Genomic DNA, 21259 nt, shown 5'->3' on the forward strand with positions numbered 1-21259 from the left:
CTTATTACAGACCCAGAAGGCCTTGGGGGCATGGCCTACTGTGACCTATAAGCCTGGTTCTTCTGGGAGCTATTAATCTTCCCATTTCTCAATGGCCCCAGGCCTGGGATGGTTGAGGACAGAAAAAGGAGCTATTCTGTCCCCTCCCTCTCTCCTTTGGAAGGCTCAGAACAGGAAATAAGCACTGGTGGGTGGGCTAGGGTTGTCCAGAGGAGTGGGTATCCTGTCAGGGGACTTTGATTGAGGCCCAGGTGGTGGGCTCCCATCACCACTATCCACACTGAAACTCACTAACTTCTCTCACATGTTCAACACATTCCGTTTTTAAGCAATTGGCCAGGGTCCATGTTCCCCTCCCTTTCCAGGACCCTGGAAGCCTGGCCTCCAGCTGGGCCAGATGAATGTGGTTTTCCCATCCCCAGTCCCGTGACTCAGACCCTGTGGTGGGGCCAGCCCTCCCATTGGCAGACAGAAGCACAGATGGGGGTGGGGGGAGCAGATAGTGACATCACCACGGAGCTATAAAATTAAGAGACTCTCGACAAAACCGTGGCAGAAGAGCTTGAAGGCCCTTCAGACTGACCGCCGATGCTGTCATGAGAATCCCCGTCACCTGATCCACCTGATTCCAGAAACACCCTGGCTCTTCCCAGACTGCTCGCTGGTGAGTGGGGCTGGGGAGAAACCCGACAGCAAAGGCGCATTTGTGAGGTCCCTGGCTCCCTGGATTTCACACTTTCCTCCGTATTCTAGAAAGGTGGCCTAGAGGAGTGGAAGGAGCCCCGGCTTTGGTCAGAGTCCAGGTTCAAGTCCTGATTCTGGTTAATACTCATATTGAGTGGAGGCAAAGAAGGCCCTTCCCAGCTCAAAATCCTCAGAGATTCTGTCAAGTCAGGAGCACATGCACGGGGCTTGCAGAGAGCTGTGGCCGATGTGTACTTCAGCCCACGTGTGTGTGTGTGTGTGTGTGTGTGTGTGTGTGTACACAGACATAAAGATTATATACACCCATCTAGATGAAAAGTGAGATCTCTGGGACGCGTGCAGTTCATCTTTTACTCTCATTAGAAATCTGTTTTCCTCTATTCCCTGAGCCTCGAGTGGCTTTTATCTGCCCACCTCCTCTAAGATATTAGGGAAGGGGCAGTTCGAATTGACCTTTTTCTTTTTCTTCTCCTCATAGGTACCATGCTGAGTTCCACCTGTTTCCTGAAGTTTCTGACTGTTGTTTTGTTTTTACCCTGCCTGGCTTGGTCTCTCTCTTCAGATGACTATGAGGAAGAGGAGGGGGAAGAGGGAGAGAAGACTCCCCCTCCTGAGCTTGGCTTCTGTGATTATGACCATTGTAGACATCTGCAAGTGCCCTGCAAAGAACTCCAGGGCCTGAATGGCTCAGCCTGCCTCTGCCCAGGTACCTCTAGTCCCAGCCAACCTCCAGACCCTCCCCGTCTTGGAGAAGTGCGAATTTGGCCAGAAGAAGGTCGGGCAGCAGTCCACTGGTGTGCTCCTGCCTCCCCGGTGGACGAATATTGGCTTGAGCTCTGGGAAGGAGGTGACCCTGGCAGAACAGGCCCTCGTGTCCTGTTCAACAACACTGTCCGGAGGGCAGAATTGGAAGGGCTGAAACCTGGAAGGACTTATATCCTCTGTGTGGTGGCCTCAAATGATGCTGGGGCAAGTCCTGTTCCAGAAGGAGGTGGAGAAGACTTTGATGCAGATGGGACGCCCCTCTTTGGACCCTGCCGCCATCTTTCTGTTCCTCTCAGACTTCGCACCCTGGTACATATCGCAGTAGGGATAGGGATGGTCCTGATCTCCATCAGCTCTGCTGTCTTGCTATGGCATTTCTGTCCCTGGAAGCGCTGGGGTCACCAGCAGCCCAGAGGTGCTGCTGCTTTCAGAGCTGGGGAAGAACTGTAGTGGTGCTCACCAGGAGCTTAAGGACCATGGACAGAGCGGCCTTAAGGAAGTGACCCTCACTCTATTGACAGGGAGCTGCCTACAGGAAGGAAGGTCACTAGACCCCGTGCCCCAGCCTAGAGTTCCTCAAACTCCAGTGTACCTAACGTGGACCTGAGTCCTATGGAAGGACAAAAGCTGCAATCAGAGAGAGATGGCCCCTTAATGTGAGTGGGCTCCGGTCTTCAGATTCATCTTCCTGAAAGGATAATTTGCTTCTCTCAACTAGTCCTTGCTTCTTGCTGACTAATAATAAAATATATCATAATAGAGCCCAGGGCCTTGTCTATAGGCTTCCGTGCCAGTACTGGAGTAGGGGAAGGGGGTGAGAGAAGAAAGGAAATTCCTCCTTGGGATTGAGCCAGGGTTGGGGCATCCGGAGGGCTGACAAGCCCTGGCTATCACAGCTGCCCTTGTACGCAGAAGGGGTCTGGGGTGCAAGGACTCTTCTCGTTTAACAGATGGGTAAACAAGCCTGAGGAAGGGACTTGCCCTAGCCATCTAATGATGACATCATCTAGATGGCTTGCAAAGGGCCTGGATTGCAACAATGGACCCCATTTTCCCAAATCCAAATGCCATGCTCTTCCCACTTTGTGAAATAAGCTATCTCTAAACAGGAAAAAGAGAACTTTATGCTCCCATTATTTTCAAGAAGGGGTCTCAGAAATGGGTTTAACTACTGGATCTTGCCTTTTGCTGTTCCCCTTAGTCATATTTAACCCACCACCTCTACCCCTCTTCCCTGCCCAAGCCTTAAGGCCCAGGCTGTGTTGCCATTTCCTGGACTTAAAAACTAACCTGGTTGCTTACTGAGACCTTCTCTGGGTGTCTGTTTCCCATCTGGAAAATGAGATTTCCCTTTCTAGTCCTGACATTCCCTGTCCTTCCTGAAATTCTAGCTGTCATCTCTCTGGAGAGGTATACATGGGTGGAGTCCTCATAACCTCTGACTCAAGCCCCTGGAGCCTTTAAAGAGCAGATGGTGGGGGTGGAAGGGCCACTGGGGCTGTGGACAGAGCCCAAGAGCTACCAGCACAGGCCTAGACATGTGTTTAGCCCTATGTCCCTAGTTCTGTGGATGACGGTGAAAATCAGAAGTCAACAAGCATCAAGTGCCTACCAGACCTGTAAGAGGTAAATTTTGTGGTTGCACTGAATATATATATATATATATTTTTTTTAAGATGGTCGCCAAGAATTTAAATTCTAAATCCCAATGAAATGCTCAAGTCAGAATGGAATTTTATAGGGGTTTATTTACAATAGAAGGAAGATATTAAGAAAGAGAGAGAGGAAAAGGGGAAGGATAGCTGCCCTGGCCTGATCTGAACCCAGCAGTAGTTCAGAAGCCAAGGGGTCTCTCCAGATGCTAGTGACTTCAGAGAGCCAAGGGCAAGGGAGTCCCAAGAGATGGGCCTTTCCAGAGGCTGTTGCCTCCAGAAAAGCCAAGGAAAGGGTAGTCACTCAACACGTGATTGTCTAAGGGAAGCAGTCTGAGGTCTCACGCTCAAGCTCCTCCACAGTCTAGTTCCACGGCCAAGTCCCTCTCATGGGAAGTGACACAAAACATAAAAGCAGTTCTTTACATCACTTCCTGTGTCTTACATGTACCAATGGTAGCTTAAACTTGGCTTTGGGCAGCCCAGGGAGTCAGTTGTTTCTGATTTGTCACTTGCTAGCACATATGGGTCATAGACCTTCCTCCCCACACTTAATCCTTAAGTGTGGGTATATACATTCCTGGTTGTTAGAATTCTAAAGACTAAGCAGAGTGGAGTAAATCTAAAATTCACAATCCCCCTGATGATGATTGGGGGTCTCATCTCCCCAATTGATCACTTAACATAATCATCTTGTACCTCTAAAATCTTCTAGCTACGGTGAATACAACATTTAGCCTTCTGAGAGAAAACTATAATAATAGTTAGAGATAGGAGGGGAATTGAAGAGAGAGAAAGCAAAACCAATGTTTTGCTGGGCGCACTGACAAAAACCAATTGGGGGCAGTGCCCTTTGGCATAAGAGTGTACATTCAAAATAAATGTTCAATCAACCTTCATTTCCATCAACCACACCCCAAAGTTCATTCTGGATCTTCTTGATGTAGTATGGGTTTTTCAGGCATCTTTCTGCAAACAGTTCATTCTCTGAATTTTTGGAGTTAGCAAGCTTCTTTCCTTGAAGAAAAATTTTCTTTTGCGAACAAAATTTTAAATCTTTGATTTTATGAAAATACAACCCCCCTGAAGCGGGTATTGAGAAACACCCAGTTCAGCTCAGGATGCAAGGTTGAGTTATGGGGTATATGAGTCAATTATCAAAAGGGAAAAAAACCAAAAACATAAAAATGGAAGAAAAATTAAACTTTTCGGAGAAATAAAAATTCAAAATCAGGATCAAAATATCAAAAATCTATGTATACAAAATTTTTAGTAAAGAAGTGTTAAAATATAATTGTGGTTGGACTCAAATATATTAATTAGGTGGTCGCCAGGGATTTAATTTCTAAATCCCAAAATGAATTACTAAAGTAAATGGAATTTATGTTAGTTTATTTACAATATTTACAATAGAAGGAAGATGTTAAGGAATGAGAGAGAAAGAGAAAAACTCTGGCTTCTTCTTATATCAGTTAGAATTTCTAAGTCCTAGCCAGGGGAAAAGAGTTTTAAGTAGTTGGGCCTTTCCTGGAGGCTTCACACCTCCAGAAAGGTGGGGTCACTAAGTCAGCTTTTCACTCACCAATGGTAACAGTCTTAAAGAAGTCTGGGTGTCTGTATTCTGGTCACTTCTCCGAGTCAGTGCCTGAGTCTCTGAACAAATCTCACAGCTCCGAGTGACTGATCCTTCACTTCAAGCCCGGGTGACTCACTGTCTCCGAACTCATTTGAATGTCTGAATCCGAATCCCTCTTCAGTCTTTTCCCCCTCTATTTAAAGACCTTTTTCTCTTGTGTCACCTCTAAATTTTCACATCTACCAATCACAGCAGACACTTTTCTCCAGGACTTCTCATGTTTTAGTTCTCACCTTCTCTGGTTAGATTATATCTTTTTGGGTTCTTAAATCCTCTTTTGTTAAGTTCACCTTTTGTAGTTACTTAACACTTTTTTTGTAGTTAAAACCTAAAAATAGATTGTAGCTTACAATTCTGGCTTCACTATAAAGGAAGAGCTAAGTACCTTCATTGTTACAATCAGGAGATTACAATTTTATCTTCACAATAAAGAAAGAGCTAAGTATCTTCATTGTTACAATCAAGGGATAGCTAAACCCAATCTTCACAGTAGAATAAATTCATAATAGGCCCTTGTATTAGGGTTTAATAAATTTCTAACAGGTCCTTGTATTAGGGTCCAATTAAAGTAATTTCTATCCCACAAGTCTGTAAGACAAAATACAGTAATATTTCACTTACTCATTTGCAGCCAAGACTACAAGAAGTTGCCATACTATAAGAGAAAAAAAAGGACCAGATTTTTGTGTGATAGGGAAGTGTCATTCCCTGGTCTGATTTTACCTTCATTCTCAGGGATAGGGAGAGTCAGGTTGATTGATAGCCAAACTTCGGTACTTGTCTGTGAGTATTTCACAAAGAGTGTGGATACAAGGAGTCCTATGTCTTAACATATGTCACAACCTCGAGTTCACACTAAGTTCAAGTCCTTTTGTATTGGCTTAGAAGTTCATCAATCTCACCTGGATTGGTTTGTTCCTTGTTGACCTTGTGCTCTTTGGCACTGTATAGTGGCTCTTTTGTTCCCTTCTCCTGGAATCAGACACAATCATTAATCACAGTCCCATAACATTTATCAACAAATGGCAGGTTTCCATAGTCTAAAGCTTTTTGGGGTATGCATTAATATTATAGCAAGTATATATATATATATATATATATTTAAACTTATAATACTGCAAAATAAAAAAATTAATATTGATTGTATGTACCTTAAGTACAAGAAATGAGAAAAGGGAAAAAATCAAATATTCTACTCAAAATAAAAGAAACACAATAATAAAAGTAAGAAAAAAATTCAGGAATTCCATGTATTTCCAAAAGCAGTATCCACTTGTCTGTGGATTATTATCTCTAATCCATGTGATAGGATACAGTCAATCAGTTTCAATAGAAAATGCTCTCTTTACATGTGAGCAGTAAATCCAAGAGTCCTTCTCTCAACTTTTTATAGATGTTGGAGTGGTTAGCAATATTTGGAATGGCCCTTCCCAGGAAAGATGAATTGCTCTAGTATGCTGGAAGTTCTTTATATACATCTTGTCTCCTAAGTTCAGGTCATGAAGTGAAAAGTCTAGTGGTCTTGCTTGTACTACAGTTAAAGGATTCATGGAGTTCATGAAGTTTGTGCTGTAATTCCTGTAGGTAGGAAGTGTAAGGATAATTTTGGGGTTGTGACCTAATCTAAATTAATTTTTGGTCACCAGGGAATATCCCAAATAAAATACCCAAGTCAGTTTGGAAATTTATGGTGGTTTAATTAATATAGAGGGAAGGCGTTAAGGAGAAGGGAGAGGGAAAGGGTATAGGATTTCTCCCACCTGGCCTGTACCAGGGGGAGTTCAGAGTCCTCCACCATGAGGTCTCTGAAGAAAATTAGTGGCATTTTAAGAGGATAGTGTTTGGAAGGTAAAGGAGAAAGAATCAGCCTAAATCCCGATAGAGCTCAGTAAAGATGCTTCACCTGAACTAGGCTACTCAGCTTCCTACAGTATGGTATCAAGGAAAACTCACTACTAAACCTGGACAATAGCAGCTGCCACCCAAAATACCAAAACGCTCAGCATGCTCCACCAGCCACCTCTCCGCTGCCAAAGAGGCTGGAGAGAGAAAGTGACGTGAAATATATAAACGATTTTTACATCACTTTCCTGCATCTTACATGTACCAATGATAGTTTACGCTTGACTTAGGACAGCCCAGGGGTCTGTCAGTTGTTTCTGATTTGTCATTTGCTAGCCCATGTCTGTCATAGGCCATCCTCCTAAATACTTAATCCTTAAGTATAGGTGTAGACATTCCTGTTTTTGTTAGACTAAGTAGGGTGGAATAATCTAAAGTTCACAGAAGCAATAGTAATATCTCCCCTAATACTGATGTATATGCAGGGGAGAAAGGCTTAGCCTATATAGGTGGATGTCCAAAAAGCAACTCAAATGGTGAGATGTGTAGGTCTCCCCTAGACCTGCTTCTAAGATAAAATAGGGCCAGAAAGAAAATTTAAGGTCATTTTAAATGTGTCTCAGTGCATAATTTGCCAATCATAGTTTTAAGTTCTCTATTCATTTTTTCAACTTGACCAGAGCTCTGGGGATGATATGGAACATGGAATTTGGGAGTTATCCCCAAGCAAGAATATATCTGATTTAGAACAGAATCAGTAAAATGAATTCCTCTCTCTGAATCAATACTTGTAGACAGGCCAAAGCAAGGAAAAATCTCTTTTAAAAGCACCTTAGCAACGAAAGCCACTGTGGCTCAGGCTTTGGAAATGCTTCAGACCATCTGGTCAGTTGATCTACTCTGACTAGACGCAATTTATATTGTCCAGTCTTTGACTTTGTTATGAAATCTATCTGCACATGCTCAAAAGGTGTGTAAGCCAGAGGACACCCACCAAAAAACTTTGCCACAAAAGGCATGTTGGTTATATGCTTGGCAGATAGAGCAGATTGTACACACTTTAGAGGCTATAGTAGTTATATTAGGGGCTATCCATACTCTCTTAATAGAGTCCATGATGCCCTGGGTACCAAAGTGATCATTTTTATGAACAGATTAGCAAATTTGGTGATAGAAACTTCTAGGGAGCAGGGGTTTTCCTTCAGATGACACCCATATTCCATTAATCTGTTTTGCTTTGAATTTTTGTTTCCATTTTCCACTTCCTTTTCATTATAGGAAAGTGATCAATTTAAATCATCAGTGGTTGTTAATGTTAAAATTAATTCAGGCCCCTCTATGGCTGCTAGCTTTGTAGCAGTATCTGCTCAGTCATTTCCCCTAGAGATAGGTGTGAATGTTAAAAACTACTCAGACTGTACCTTAGAAGATTTGGTTCACAAATTCCCTTATTGTAACAATGGAGATACTTGGCCTAACAAGAATTAGGAATGTCTTGGGAACTTTTAAAATTACTCCACCCTACTCAGACAGTGCCTTAGGGGAAGATAAAGTTGTAAACACCTGATTGGACAATGAAAGTCCCTAACTCATACCTTATAGTAAAGCTAGAACCTTAAGCTAGGTCTATTTTTAGATCTAATACAAAAAGGTGTTAAGTACCTATAAAGGTTAAATTAATCACAAAAAGGTCAAGTAACTTACAAAAGGCAAAATTAACAAAGAGGTGTGAAGTACTCAGAAGATATAATCTAACCAGAGAAGGTGAGAACTAAGAATAGGCAGTCCTGTGTAAATCTTGAAATTTCACAGACTTATGAATGTTAAAAATTTTACTCCACATTGAGGAATCCTCAAATTCCCTACTGAGAAACATTCCCCATTTTGATGTGAGAACTCGCCAGGATCAGAAATGGGAGGACCTCTATTCCACCCATACTTAAGAATGCTTTAGGGCAGAAAACTCCTTGCTAAACAATGAAAGTACTTGGACCCATGCTTATAAGGAGTTCTTTGAGCCAGGCCTGTTTTTAGAATTGATACAATGGGATGCTAGGTACCTAAAAGGGTTGGGCAAGTTTTCTCTTGATGAGATTAGTTGACTCAGCTGTGTTTTCTCTAGTTCAGACTTACTGAGGAGATTGGTAGACACAGCAGCATTTTTTCTGATTCAGACTTACTGAGGAGATTGGTCAACTTAGCAGGAATTTAGATGGGCAATCCTTTGGAAAGCATCTACAGTGATTGGTAGATGTAGGGACTTAGGGGAGGTGACATGGGAGAAAAACCTCTATATAAGAAAAAGCAGAATCTCTTGAGGAGATATCCTTTTGGAGAAATCCTTTTGGAGGATCTCTGATGAGGATCGCTTGGGAAGAATCTCTTGAGAGAGGCTCTGGAGAAGGGAAGCTCTTGGAGAACAATCTCTAAGGAGGTCTCACTGGAGCTCTCTCTGGTGAAGTCAGCTGAGATGGAGCTGGCCTGGTGTCACTAGAATCTTTGTTTAGGCAAACCTTGTGGTGAGTGTTAAAAGACTGACTGACTGATTCTCTCTCTTAAGACTCAGGTCTAGGCCATATTGGCTTGAGGCCCTTCATAATTATTCCTTTCCTACTCTTTCTCTCTTTCTCTAATTCCTCATTATATTATTAATTAAAAATCTCTATAAAATCCAGTTGACTTGGGTATTTGAATAATTGGGAATATTTCCCTGGTGACCACCTTATATTTGATTAAAAAACCAAGACAGTGAAATATATTTTCTGTGGTCAAATTTGCTCACCCTCTCTTATATCTATCATAATTTATATCTTCCACCATTTTAACTCACTACAGTTTAAGACCTCAACCATTTTAAATCTCACACCTGGAAAAAAAGCGTCTACTGTGATTGGTAGGTGTGAAAATTTAGGGGAGGTGACATAAGAGAAAATTTCTTTAAAAGGAAGGAGTAAAAAGTCAGTTGAAGCAATTCAGTTTGGATTGGAAGTCAGTTCAGGTAAATTGGAGTTCAAGAGATTCAGTGGAGGACTACAGCTTGCTTGGAGATGGTCTTGTGGTGAGTAATAAGATTGACTCGCTCTCCTTTAGGCTCAAGTAGGCCACTTTGGCCTAGGCCTTTAACTACTACTTGGCTCAGTCTGAGCCAGAGAAATTTCAATTCTCTCTCTCTTCTTCCCTTAATTCCATCTTTCTTTATTAATTAAAATCTCTATAAATCCCAGCTGACTTGGATATTTTCATATTTGGGAATTTCCCATGGTGACCACTTACTTAGATTTTAAGTCAAAACACTAAAAATTATCCTTACAGTTTTGGTGTTTACACAGAGTCAGTACCACCTGTATGTGCCGAACAATGAACTACAGCTAGGGCTTCAGGCAGCTGGAAAGCAGAAAGAACTTCATTAATAATTTCTGCATTAGCTATGGATTTTCCAGCTGAGGTTAAAAATCCTCTCTGGAGCCATAACATCCCGATTGAGTGACAAATGCCAAAAGCATATCTAAAAGCCATATAAATTGTTGTCTTTTTATCCATGGCAATTATACAGGTGTGCTTCAGGGTTATGAGTTCTGCCCTTTGAGCACTAATAGTAGAGGGCAGTGAAGCTGATCACTCAGTGACAAATTCTGTGACTACAGCAGCTCCAGTGTAGTGTATGCCATCTCTTATAAAAGAATAACCATCAGTAAATAAGACCAGATCTGGTTTGTCTAAGAGAGCGTCCAAGAGATTATCTCGAGGCTTTTCTGTCATGTACACTAGTGTTTCACAACTGGGTAATGGTTCTCCTGAAGTTGGTAAATCTGGAAGCAAAGTGGCAGGGTTAAGATTTGTACAGTGTTTTAAAGTGATATTTTCATTGTTTAACAGGGTTATTTCATCATACCTTATAATTCACTGATCAGAAAATGCCTGTGTTTTATGCCTTAGCAACACTACTTCTACCTCATATGGGCACAAAATTGTTAATGAGCATCCCACTACTAGATCAACAGTTTTTATCAAAAGTAAAGCTGTGCCAGCTACGCCTCTAAGACATGGTGTTGCTCCTGAAGCTACTGGGTCCAGCTGGGCTGAATAATCAGCAACTGGGCCCTGATTTAAGGACCTGTTATAGGTTTATTTTCTTTTACTTGGAAATTTTTACACATAAGACTTTGATAGTCTATATTTCATCCATAAATTATTTTCTCTTTTATTTGGATTTTTTGTTGTTTTTTATTTCTCTGCCAATTGATTCATAGGCCTCTTAACACAGCCATGCATTCCTAAGTGATCCCTGTGTTTTTCAACACCCTCTTCAGTAGGGAATGTATAATTATTTTAAATTGCAAAGTTTAAATTCTTTTTGAGAGCAATTTTAGGTTAAGAAACTTGTCACCTCTCTGAATCCAGAAAATGAACTCTTTGGAGAAGGCACCATGAAGATGCCTCCACAGACCACAAGCTGCACCAAGAGATGCAGAGCAAACTTTGGGATGTGCTGATTCGAACTGAATGGGGCTTAAATGCATTTGTTTTGTATGTATACTCTTATGCCAAAAGGGGACTGCCCCCTAACTGACTTTTTGTCAATGTGTCTAAGAATCATTGGTTTTTTTCTCTTTTCCTCTTATCCTCAAATTATTGTAATTTCAAAGTTGGTATGTTTACAAGACCCATCAGAGAGACTAGTCTTCTGTGGGTCTCAGGGGGTATTGTATAATTGAAAATCTAAAAAAGATTTTTTAAAATCTTTTTTTTAAAGAACTAAAAAAGAACTACATTTCCCAAGAGCCCACTGACTTTCTGTCATTATATACTTCCTATAGACAGAGAATAAATATCCCCGAAGCAGTCCTGCTCCTGCTCTCTTTTTTTGGCATGATGTAGCATCAGCAGTGATGGTGGTAGGGTGGGGAAATTTTGAAAATGACTAACTAGCCATGGGCACGTGGTTTTCATTTTGTATTCTCTTTATTCCTTGATTTCTAATGATCTTTAATAAACCTCATAAAATATAATATTTTTATTATTAGAGATGTAGTTTTAGATTTTACAGACACCAGGCTGGGTAGTAAGGTGGTACAGTGTGTAGAGCACTCAGCCTAGAGTTAGGAAGGCTCATCTTCCTGAGTTCAAATCTGGCCTCAGACAGTTTATAGCTGTGTGACCCTGGGGCAAGTCATTTCACCCTTTTAGCCTCAGTTTCCTTCTCTGTCAAAGAAGCTGGAGAATGAAATGGCAAACCAGACCAACATCTTTGCCAAGAAAACCTCCACTGGGGTCACAGTAAGTTGGACATGAACCAAACCAACAAGGTTCCAGTTGAAAAATGAGGCAAGAATAGACTCTGTTCTCAAGGAGCTCATAGTCTAATGGAGAGATGTCAGGCAGCAAGCATTTAGGAAGCATCTACTATGTGTTGGGAACTGTGCTAAGCACTAGGATACAGAGAAATACAAGAGACAGTTCTTCCCCTAGGGAATTCCCAAATGTTTTGTATAAACACAATATAAACAAGATAATCTGGAAATTATCAGTGAGAGAAGGTACTAAGAGTAAAGATGTTGGTTCTCTCAGAGGTGAGAGAAGCCACAAGGTAGGAAGATAGAGACAGGATAGAAGTTTTGATACCACGAGGGAAGTGACGGAGTCCTAATAGAGATATGAGGTGTTCAGGATGAGTCTTTATTAATTATCAATGAGCCACAGCTAAGCTCTGATCAAAGGACCAATTCTGTAGGCTTTTCCAGTCCTGAGATCCATTCCACGCAGGTCAGAGAGGTGAATAGAGAAAGATTAAAGATGGAGCTTGGCCAGAGGCCAAGCTCCTGCAAGGACAGCCATCAGGTAGCCTGAAAGAGAAGGAAGAGCAGAGAGCAGAGAGAGCGAGGGCGGAGCTTGCTGGGCTAGATATAGTTTTTGATATGCAAATATACACAGTACATAGGGATGATTCTCATTGGTTAATGACAAGGCATAGGTGTGGTTTCTCTTAACCAGGTGAGAACAAAGAAACCTGTTTTCCCGCCTAACCTGGGAGAAGCTGGGGTCAAGGGTCAGAGGCCTTCCTAGCCATGAGCACTACTGAGCATGCCCAAGACCGAGCAATCTGCACATACTGTTTTCCCCTTGCCCATAGCCAGGGGGCGGACTGCTACAAAAGAAGACTTGAAAAAGCTTTGGGTAATGAGAGACCTTAGCTGAGACTTGAAAGAAGCCAGAGTCAAGAGGTAAGAATGAGGAGGGAGAGAATACCAGGTATGGTGAATGTCCAGAGTCTGGAGTGTCCTGCGCAAGGAAGAGCAGAGACTAGTATTACTGGGCCAAAGAATATGGGTGGGTGGGTGCAGGCAGCTAGATGGCACACTTTCTAGCTGTGTGACCTTGGGTAAGACACTTAACCTCCACTGCCCAGCCCTTATTGCTCTTCTGCTTTGAAGCCAATACCCAGTATTGATTCTATGGGGAAAGGTGAGATTTTTAAAGAAAAAAAGTATGTCATGGGTTCCTTTAGGGGCAGATAGGTGGTTCAGTGGATTAAAAGCCAGGCCTGGAGATGGGGGATCTTGGGTTAAAATCTGATCTCAGGCACTTCCTACCTGGGTGACCCTGGACAAGTCACTAAATCTTTACCACTCTTCTGCTTTGGACTGATTTTGATTCCAAGATGGAAAATAAAGGTTTAAAAAAAAGAAAAAGAACATGAAGAAGGTGGAGGGTAGAATAGAAGGTGTAAAACAATTGAAAAGGTAGTAAAGTGCCATGTTGAGTAGAGCTTTAACTGAAAATTGTAGGATTGTATATTTCATTGTGGAAGCAATAGGGAGTGAGTTGAAAGAAGGGCTGTGGGTATGATGTGGTCAGACTTGCCCTTTAGGCTTAACCTCAATTTGGCAATTGAGTAGAGGATGGACCCAAGTGGGGAGAGACTTGCAGCAAGCAGACTTACCAATAGCTATTACAATAGTCCAGGTGGGAGGTGATGAGGGACTTCACCAGGGTGGTTTCAGGGTCTCTGGAGAAAAGGGGGGATGTATAGGAAAGATGTTGTGAAGGTGGAACACACAGGTCATAGGACCTGGCAATTGTTTGGATATGAGAGGTGAGAGTGAGGGGTTGAGAATGCCATATAAGGTGGAGCTTGGGTGCCTGGAAGGTTGATGGTACCCTGGACAGTAATGGGGAAATTAAGAAGGGGGAGGTTTGGGAGAAAAGATAATGAGTTCATGATGAATTTAAGATGTTGACAATAACATTCCAGTTTGAGAGATCCAATAGGTGGTTGGAAATGTAAGATTAGAATTTGGAAGAGAGGCTAGTTAGAGACTTCAGAATCATCTGCAGAGACGACCACTGAATCCAGGGAGCTAATGAGATCAAAATGAAATAGTCTAGAGGGAAAAGGGGAAAGACCCCAGTGCAGAATCAGGCCTTGAGGTGGGGGGGATCATGAATTAGTGAGTATGACTTGGATGATCTAGCAAAAAAGAATGAGAGAGGTCAGACAGATAGGAAGAAAACCAGGAGAGAGCGACCAGTTTCAGAGAAGAGAGTATCAAAGAGAAGATGGTGATGAACCAAGTGTCAAAGGCTGCCAAAGACAAGGGAGATGGAGACTGAGAGAAGGAAATAAAGAGATCACAGGGAACTTCAGTGAAGGCTGGTTCAGTTGGGTGATATGAGGTTGAAAGTCAGATTCCAAAAGTAAGAAGGAAAAAGAGGAAGTGGAGGCATTGGTTTTAAGACTTCAAGGAATTTAGCCAGAAAAAGAGAGGAGACATAGGAGCATAGTTAACAAGGCTAGCTAGACCTCCAGGCTAGGTTTTTATTGAGGAAGGGGGAGACCTGGCTATGTATAGGCAGTAGGAAAGCAGTGAATAGAGAGGGACTGAAAATAAGTGAGGAGGGGATGACAGAAGGGACTGTCTTATGGAGAAAAAGATAGAATGGGACCCACTGTGCATGTATAAGATATCACCTTAGCAAGTGAAGGGCTAATTTTCAGTAAAATGGGTGAAGAGAGAGACAGTGGCTGGCTTCTGGGAGCTGGGAGTTGAGGAGGGAAGAAGGGGCTCTCAGAGAATGGCCTCCATTTCTTCATAAAACCAGGAGGCAAGGCCCCCAGTTGAGAGGGTGGGGAGAAGGGAAGCTATGGGAGGCTGGGGGAGGGCCAAACAATTTGGAAGATGCTCTGATAAGTGAGAGAGTTGTAAAAAGATTGCATTGGCCAGTTGAGATTAGTGGATCTAGTCAACACAACTGGGGGCAGTGCTCCTACCTCCATCTTTTGTTCCCCTGATAGAGCAGCAGTTGGCTAGGGCTGGAAAGGTCAGGGTAAAATTTAACTTGTTCACCTGAGGGGTAAAGGGGTAGAGTGTAGCCGGGGGAGAGGGCCCAGAAAGACGTCTCACTAAAGGGTGTCTCTCCTCTGCTCCAGCCATTGCCTCTGGCTTTCTTCAAGTCCCAACTAAAATCCCAGCCCCTACAGGAAGGAGCTCCTTCTCTCTGGGAACAAGCTCCTCTCCTCCTAGGACTGGGAGCTCCTGGATGACAGGGCCTGAGAGCACACAGTAGGCTTCCGATTCGTACTCCAAGATTAACTGGGGTCAGGGTGCCAAAGAACCGGGTTTGGGCCAGGGGGAGGAGGGGTAGGTTGCCTACAGTTTGCAATCAGATCTGGGTACCTCGGAGCTCTTCAGCCCGGGGGTGGGGGGCGGGGGGGGGGGGAAGGGAGGGGGAGGAGAAGGCTTTTGAGGGAAGGTGACCCTGTGGTGCGGATCGGCTGCAGTAGGCCTGGGCTTCTTCCTGAGCCACGCGGGAAAGTGCCCCTTCGCAAACTCTCCGCCTATCCTTCCAGTTCTAAGAGCGCTGCAGCAGGATTGCCTAGGAAACCGGCGGGACCACGTGCCCTAGAGCAGCGAAGTCAACATCTCGAATTGTTCCTCCGCGGCTCCCGTAGGCCGCCCCATCTCTGGCCCAGTGGTCTCACGTGACAAAACACCGGCACTTCCGATTTCCTCGGATTCCTCCACCTTCACGCTTACCCCTCGCCCCCTCCCCCGCCGCCCCCCCACCAACGCCCCACGCGTCTGGAGCCGCCGAGTCTGGGTGAGCGCGTGTGGCCCACGGGCTGAGGAACGAGCGGGAGGGGCCGCGCGTAGCCTGTAGAGGGCTCGCGTACTGGGGCTGGGGAAGGGAACGAGGTGCGGACAGGGAGGAGGTGCGCATGGCTCGCAGGGGACTGCGGCCTGGGTTCGGAAAAGAGTGCATAGAACGGAGGCGCGCGCCCTGAGACATGTACGCGCGCAGCCCCGCCAGACTGGGAGGTGGGGGGGCGGAGGCCGCGGCCCCAGTCCCGTCCCTGCCCCCTCCGTGGGTGCGCGCGCAGCCCCTAGCGGCACCTGCCCCAGGCGAAGAGGGGTAAAGGAAGTGGGGGCAGCGCGCGCACGCGACCGTCCTTAGCTCCGCCTCCTTCCGGGAAAGGAGGGGAGGCGCGTGGCCGCCATCCTGACCCCGCCCCTACCCCCTCCCCCCCCAGGTCCCGGTGGAGGCGGAGGCGGCGCCATGGCGGAGCGGACGGCTCTGGAGAGTCTCATCGAGATGGGCTTCCCGCGGGGGCGCGCGTAAGGGAACCCGTCCCTGGCCCTGGGGGGGCGCGCGGCACCAGTCGCCCCCAGCTCCTCCCCAATCTTTTGGGAGCTCGGCCCCCCCCTTCCCGCGCCCCTTGGAGGCCCAGCCCCTCCCCCAGCCCACGGGACCCCTTCCCACGGGGGACCTCGAGGCTCTTTCCCCCGCCCCTTCTGGTCTAGCTTCTTCCTGTATACACCCCCTTTCCCCTTACAGAGCTCCCTGCTTGCCCTGGGCCTGACCCTCTTCTGAGTCCCTTGTGTCCTGGCCATCCTGCCTGCCCTGAGGGCCTGGCTGCTCTCAGAAGTGCAGGTGACAGTGACAGTCACCTCAAGGGGGGGCCTGGACACAAGTAGCCTGGGCACCTCTCCAGCCCTCCCTTCCCTCTTCTGCAGAACTGGAGGATGAAATAAGGGAACCCTATTGGACCCCATGCTATAAATAGCCCTGCTCTGCCCCTCCCCAAAGTGATGTGTTCAACCTTTCTCACCATCTGGGTGGGAGCTACTCACCCTGGTTTTTGTCCCCAGGGAGAAGGCTTTGGCCCTGACCGGGAACCAGGGCATCGAGTCTGCCATGGACTGGTGAGAGGAGAGGGAGGCTGAGGGATGGTTGATTTGGAATAAGAGGGACACCGGTGGGGGCCTGTGGGAGTGGGGAGGTGTCCTGGAAGAGGAGAGGGAGAAAGAACGTTGTGTGGTAGGTGGAGAAGCTCAGGATTCTCCCCTCAAACCATGGCCCCACCTCACTAGGTTGCCCCACTCATTTAGGTTGATGGAACATGAAGATGACCTGGATGTGGATGAGCCCCCAGCTTCCCCCCTGGGACACTCCTTGGGGCATGAGCCCCCTTCCTATGGGGGAGGCAGCCCTGAAGGTCAGAGCCAAAGAAATAGGTGGAGGAGTGGCACCTTCTGATTAGGGAAGGGATGGGGACTTGGGGAGATCTGGCTGGACTAGGATGCTTGGGGACATGATCCACCCATTTTCACAGGGCCTGGGGCTGTGCAGGTGGAGGAGAAGCCGCCTCTGAGTGAAGAGGAGAAGCGGGAACAGACCAAGAGGTAAGCTACGACCCCCCCCCCCCAACTTTTCCTGATAGAGCCTCCAATTTCCCAGGAACCCAGGCCCCTGTGTTGGCTGCTTTAGGGCTCAGGCCTCTCTTTTGCTGGCCTGTTTTCTGTTCGTGTTGTGGATAGGGTTGGTTTGCTCCAGGAGGGGAGGAAGTCTGTCTTATCTAAGTCATCTGAAGTTTCTCCAAGTAGCCCAGTATCTACTTTTTCCATTTCTCCAGATTCCCATCAGATGCTGTTTTCCAAGCCTTGCCATGGAGATCTCAGTTACTGCCACTCTCTCCTGTCTAATCCAGGATGCTGGAGCTGGTGGCCCAGAAGCAGAAGGAGCGAGGAGAAAGGGAGCAGCGAGAAGCAGTGGAAAGAGAGAGGCAGAGGAGGCGGCAGGGCCAAGAACTGTCGGCTGCACGCCAGCGCCTCCAGGAGGATGAGATGCGTAGGGCAGCTGAGGAGCGGAGGAGGGAGAAGGCCGAAGAGACAGCAGCCAGGTCAGGGACACCTGGGATGGTAGGGGCAGGAGGAGATGCTTGCAGGGGTTCTGGGGAGCTCCTCATTGTGATTTTCCTCCTTCCTCTCTCTTTTCCAGACAGCGGGTCCGAGAGAAGATTGAAAGGGATAAAGTTGAGAGAGCCAAGAAGGTAGGTTACTTTGGAGGGAGGGATCCTGGGTACCAGGGTAGGGTCAGTCATGTAATGACTACTTGACTCCACTTTGTAGAGGACTTCTAAAAGGCCAGCTGTGACTGTTCTGTGGGAAGCCATTTGTCATGACAGTCGGTGTGTGAGAGGGCTACAAATTAAGGGTGAACTCTTAGCTGTTTTCCTTCAACCCCTAGTTTGGTGGCACTGGATCACAGATGACCTCCACTGCAACTGAGCCAGGCCCTGTTCCTTCCTCTCCCAGTCAGGAGCCTCCCACCAAGCGAGAGTATGATCAGTGTCGAATACAGGTATGTGTCATGATTCTCTGGGTGGCCATGGGGCCTCCTCCAAGCCAAGAGCTGTATGGAGGTGCTGTTTCCATAGCCTTAGCTTCTTCCCATCATTCCACACTCTAGGATCCATTCCTTGGCCAAGTCTTCCTTTCCTCCTATGAAATCTTCCCTTTTTCAGTCAGTTAGCCAGCTGGCCTCCATCCTGTTCTAGTTTTTGCTCTACTATAGATGTTTACTGTGTTACTTATTTAAAATCTTAGCACTTCAGTTCCCTGGGTTCAGCCCAGTACATTTCAAGATTGATGGTGTAGACTCCCAAAGAACAAGGCCTTTTAAACTTACCACTTACAACATCCAGCACAGCCACAGAAAGGTGCTTAATCCATTTTTTCATCATGGTTATGAGTCTCCTAGAAAGGGCCACCTTAGCCTTTTCTTGTAGCAATTTTTATTTAAGCAGCTAGGTAGCAAAGTGGATGGAGCTCAGGGCCTGGAGCCAGAACACCCAAGTTCAAATTCAGAAATTTACTGTGTGTCTCTAGTCACTTCATCTGTTTGGCTCAGTTTCCTTATCTGTAAAATGGGGCTTATAGTAGCGACTCCCTCCTAGAATAATTATTCAGATCATTGTAGAGCACTTAACAGAGTCTAGCACAGAACAAGCTAGATATAAATGTGAGCTACTGTGTTATTTAAGCCTTTACCCTGTACCTTCCCTACCCAGTACTTGATTCTCTCAACCTGCTTTCCAGGTTCGACTGCCTGATGGGACATCCTTGACACAGACATTCAAGGCCCGAGAGCAGTTGGCTGCAGTGAGACTCTATGTGGAGCTTCATCGAGGGGAGGAACTAGGGGGTGGGCAGGACCCTGTACAGCTGCTCAGTGGCTTCCCCCGGCGGGCCTTCTCTGAAGCTGATATGGAGAGACCACTGCAGGAGCTGGGTATGAGACTAAGGTGGTGCAACCATCTGTTGGGCTCTGGGGGACAGGAGACAGCCTGAAGTAGATCCAGGTTTCAGTGTTAGATGCTAGGAACTATAGAGTCTGGAGCAAAAAGGAAGGCTCCCACTTGGCTGAATCTCCTTTTTTCTCCCATCTATAGGACTCGTGCCTTCTGCTGTCCTCATTGTAGCCAAGAAGTGTGCCAGCTGAAGGGGTCTCCAGCCTCCTCTCCTCCCCTCTCCCCCAAAACTACCCCTCCTCTGACAGAGCACTGACACCCCTCCCTAATAAATACATCCTGAGTCATGTATGTCAGGCTCCTTTCTGAAGGCTTGGGTGGGTGAAAGGGGAGACAGAAAAGCCTAGGAGAGGGAGAGATCTGAGCTTCCCAGACCGTTTCATCAAGTGTGTCTTGGCTCCAACTCTTTCCAGCTCTGCTCATTGCCATGAAAGGACCCTGTCCTCAGGGGTCAGGTTTTACTTGTCCCTTGAAAAGTTCTTGAGTTTGGGCCTGGCTCCGGTGGACTTTCTAAAGTGCTCCTCTGAGAAAACCAAGTTCAAAGGGACCTTAATGGCCAGTCCCCCACCCCCTAAGGTCTCTCCTCTACAACCCAACCATCAGTGGCAGTCCAGACTTTGGCAGAAGACCTCCAAGGAGATCAGTGGCTCTGAGGCATCCTCCCCAACTACGTGGAGACAGCCAAGCAGGATCCAGCAAAATAGGCCAAGATCTTTGCCCCCGGCGTGCAGATGTATAAAAGTGATCCCCAAGCCTGACAATTGCTCCCAACCAAGCCAAAAGCCCTTCTGGGACCAGGCCTTTCCCCCTGGTGACTGGCACATGTGGCCCAGGGGGCAGGGATTAACAGCAGCTGCAGTTTGCGGTTGGGGAAATCACTCAGTCATTTTTCTTGGTCAGAGACAGGAAGCCCAAGGCTGACCTACACTGAGACAATGGTCATCCCATTAAGACACCTACCAAATTAAAAAAAAAAAACAACCTTAGGTTTATTCCACACTAGGGAATTGGATGAGGCGGCCACCTTTTGTGGGGGCGGATCAGTCGTGTGCTGAACCCCCAGGCCCGGTTCAGCCCTCCATCGCCCAGAGGAGTAGAGAAGATAGGGGCGGAGGAAAGGGGGTCAGGCCGCCCTCCCACCCGCCTGGCGGTTCCAGTCCTTCCTCCAGGCCACATTCTCCTGAGTCTCAGCGGCCTCCCGGAGCGTGTCCATCCACAGTATCTTACTTTTGGTCGCCTCGTCCAAGTGCTGCGGGTTCTTCTCCTGGATGTCCTAGGCAGGGCCAAAGCGGGGAGGGGGTCAGGGGCCGGGGACTCCCCAGTTAGCATCTCCATATGTAAGCGCGCTTCATTTACCCGGAGAGACTAAATTCCCCAACGGTAGGAGACCCCAGCAGTTCCTCCCGGCAGCCCGCCAGCCTGCACTACTCCTGCACCGGCGGGTCCTGAAGGCAGGGCGGAAGCGCAGGTTCCCGGCGCCAGGCAAATACTAGACCCCTCACCACTGCCCCCTGGGAGGTTCACAACTCACCTTGAGCAGGTCGCGCGTCCGCTGCTCCCCAGGGGTCACGAGCACAAAGAGGAAGACCCCAAGGCCGGCGCCGGCGCCCAGCACCGCGACAGCCTGCAGAGACTTGCGCAGCGACTCCATTGCCCCGACCCGCCCTCCAGCGAGGTTCCGCCCCCGACGCCTAGAGAGGCCGCCCGCGGGCATAGAGACGCGAGGCGCTGCGCACCCTAGACCCGGATGTCGGCCTAGAGCGACCAACGCGGGCCATCGAGAGGGAGTGGAGGAAGACCGGAAGGCGGCTTCGGGAGACGGCGACGCCCAGCGAGGCTGGGAGGGCGCTTCCTTGCCCAGGCAGGAAAGGGCCAGAAGAGAGCTCATAACTATGGCAATCTCAGCCGGAGACCGCAGAGTCCTCCCAGATGTGCTGGCGGCGGGATACAAGCATGGTCTCTCCTCCCGGGGTTGGCCTCATCCCTCGGCCGCAGGAGCCGCAGTGCATGTGTCATTAACTTCACCTAGAAAATAGAGTGCGAGCTGGAGTGCCGGATCCTGCCAGTCCC

At 46.9% G+C, this 21259-nt stretch overlaps 3 protein-coding genes across 4 annotated transcripts; 2 read left to right on the forward strand and 1 right to left on the reverse strand.

Annotated features, from left to right (window-relative positions):
* Nucleotides 1-13: 13 nt before the first annotated feature.
* On the forward strand, nucleotides 14-2231 carry LRRN4CL (LRRN4 C-terminal like). Its single transcript, XM_007497712.3, has 2 exons — nucleotides 14-664; nucleotides 1184-2231. Exon 2 carries the CDS (start codon nucleotides 1189-1191, stop codon nucleotides 1918-1920), a length of 732 nt encoding a protein of 243 aa, XP_007497774.1. The 5' UTR covers nucleotides 14-664; nucleotides 1184-1188; the 3' UTR covers nucleotides 1921-2231.
* Nucleotides 2232-14912: 12681 nt separating this feature from the next.
* Nucleotides 14913-19480, forward strand: UBXN1 (UBX domain protein 1). Of its 2 annotated transcripts, XM_056801600.1 has the most exons (10): nucleotides 14913-15699; nucleotides 16130-16214; nucleotides 16749-16802; nucleotides 16989-17095; nucleotides 17213-17282; nucleotides 17588-17779; nucleotides 17878-17929; nucleotides 18127-18240; nucleotides 18978-19170; nucleotides 19331-19480. In XM_056801600.1, exons 2-10 carry the CDS (start codon nucleotides 16156-16158, stop codon nucleotides 19378-19380), a joined length of 891 nt encoding a protein of 296 aa, XP_056657578.1. In that variant the 5' UTR covers nucleotides 14913-15699; nucleotides 16130-16155; the 3' UTR covers nucleotides 19381-19480. The 2 variants fall into 2 exon arrangements, with proteins under 2 accessions (XP_056657578.1, XP_056657577.1); XM_056801599.1 differs by having other exon boundaries at nucleotides 18978-19480.
* Nucleotides 19481-20153: 673 nt separating this feature from the next.
* On the reverse strand, nucleotides 20154-21077 carry LOC100617828 (ubiquinol-cytochrome-c reductase complex assembly factor 3). The gene is made up of 2 exons (XM_003342120.4): nucleotides 20721-21077; nucleotides 20154-20462 (listed from the first exon to the last, which is right to left on the reverse strand). Exons 1-2 carry the CDS (start codon nucleotides 21075-21077, stop codon nucleotides 20313-20315), a joined length of 507 nt encoding a protein of 168 aa, XP_003342168.3. The 3' UTR covers nucleotides 20154-20312.
* Nucleotides 21078-21259: the final 182 nt, after the last annotated feature.

The sequence above is a fragment of the Monodelphis domestica genome, chromosome 6 (genome assembly GCF_027887165.1).
Source record: "Monodelphis domestica isolate mMonDom1 chromosome 6, mMonDom1.pri, whole genome shotgun sequence".
NCBI classification, from domain to species: domain Eukaryota; kingdom Metazoa; phylum Chordata; class Mammalia; order Didelphimorphia; family Didelphidae; genus Monodelphis; species Monodelphis domestica.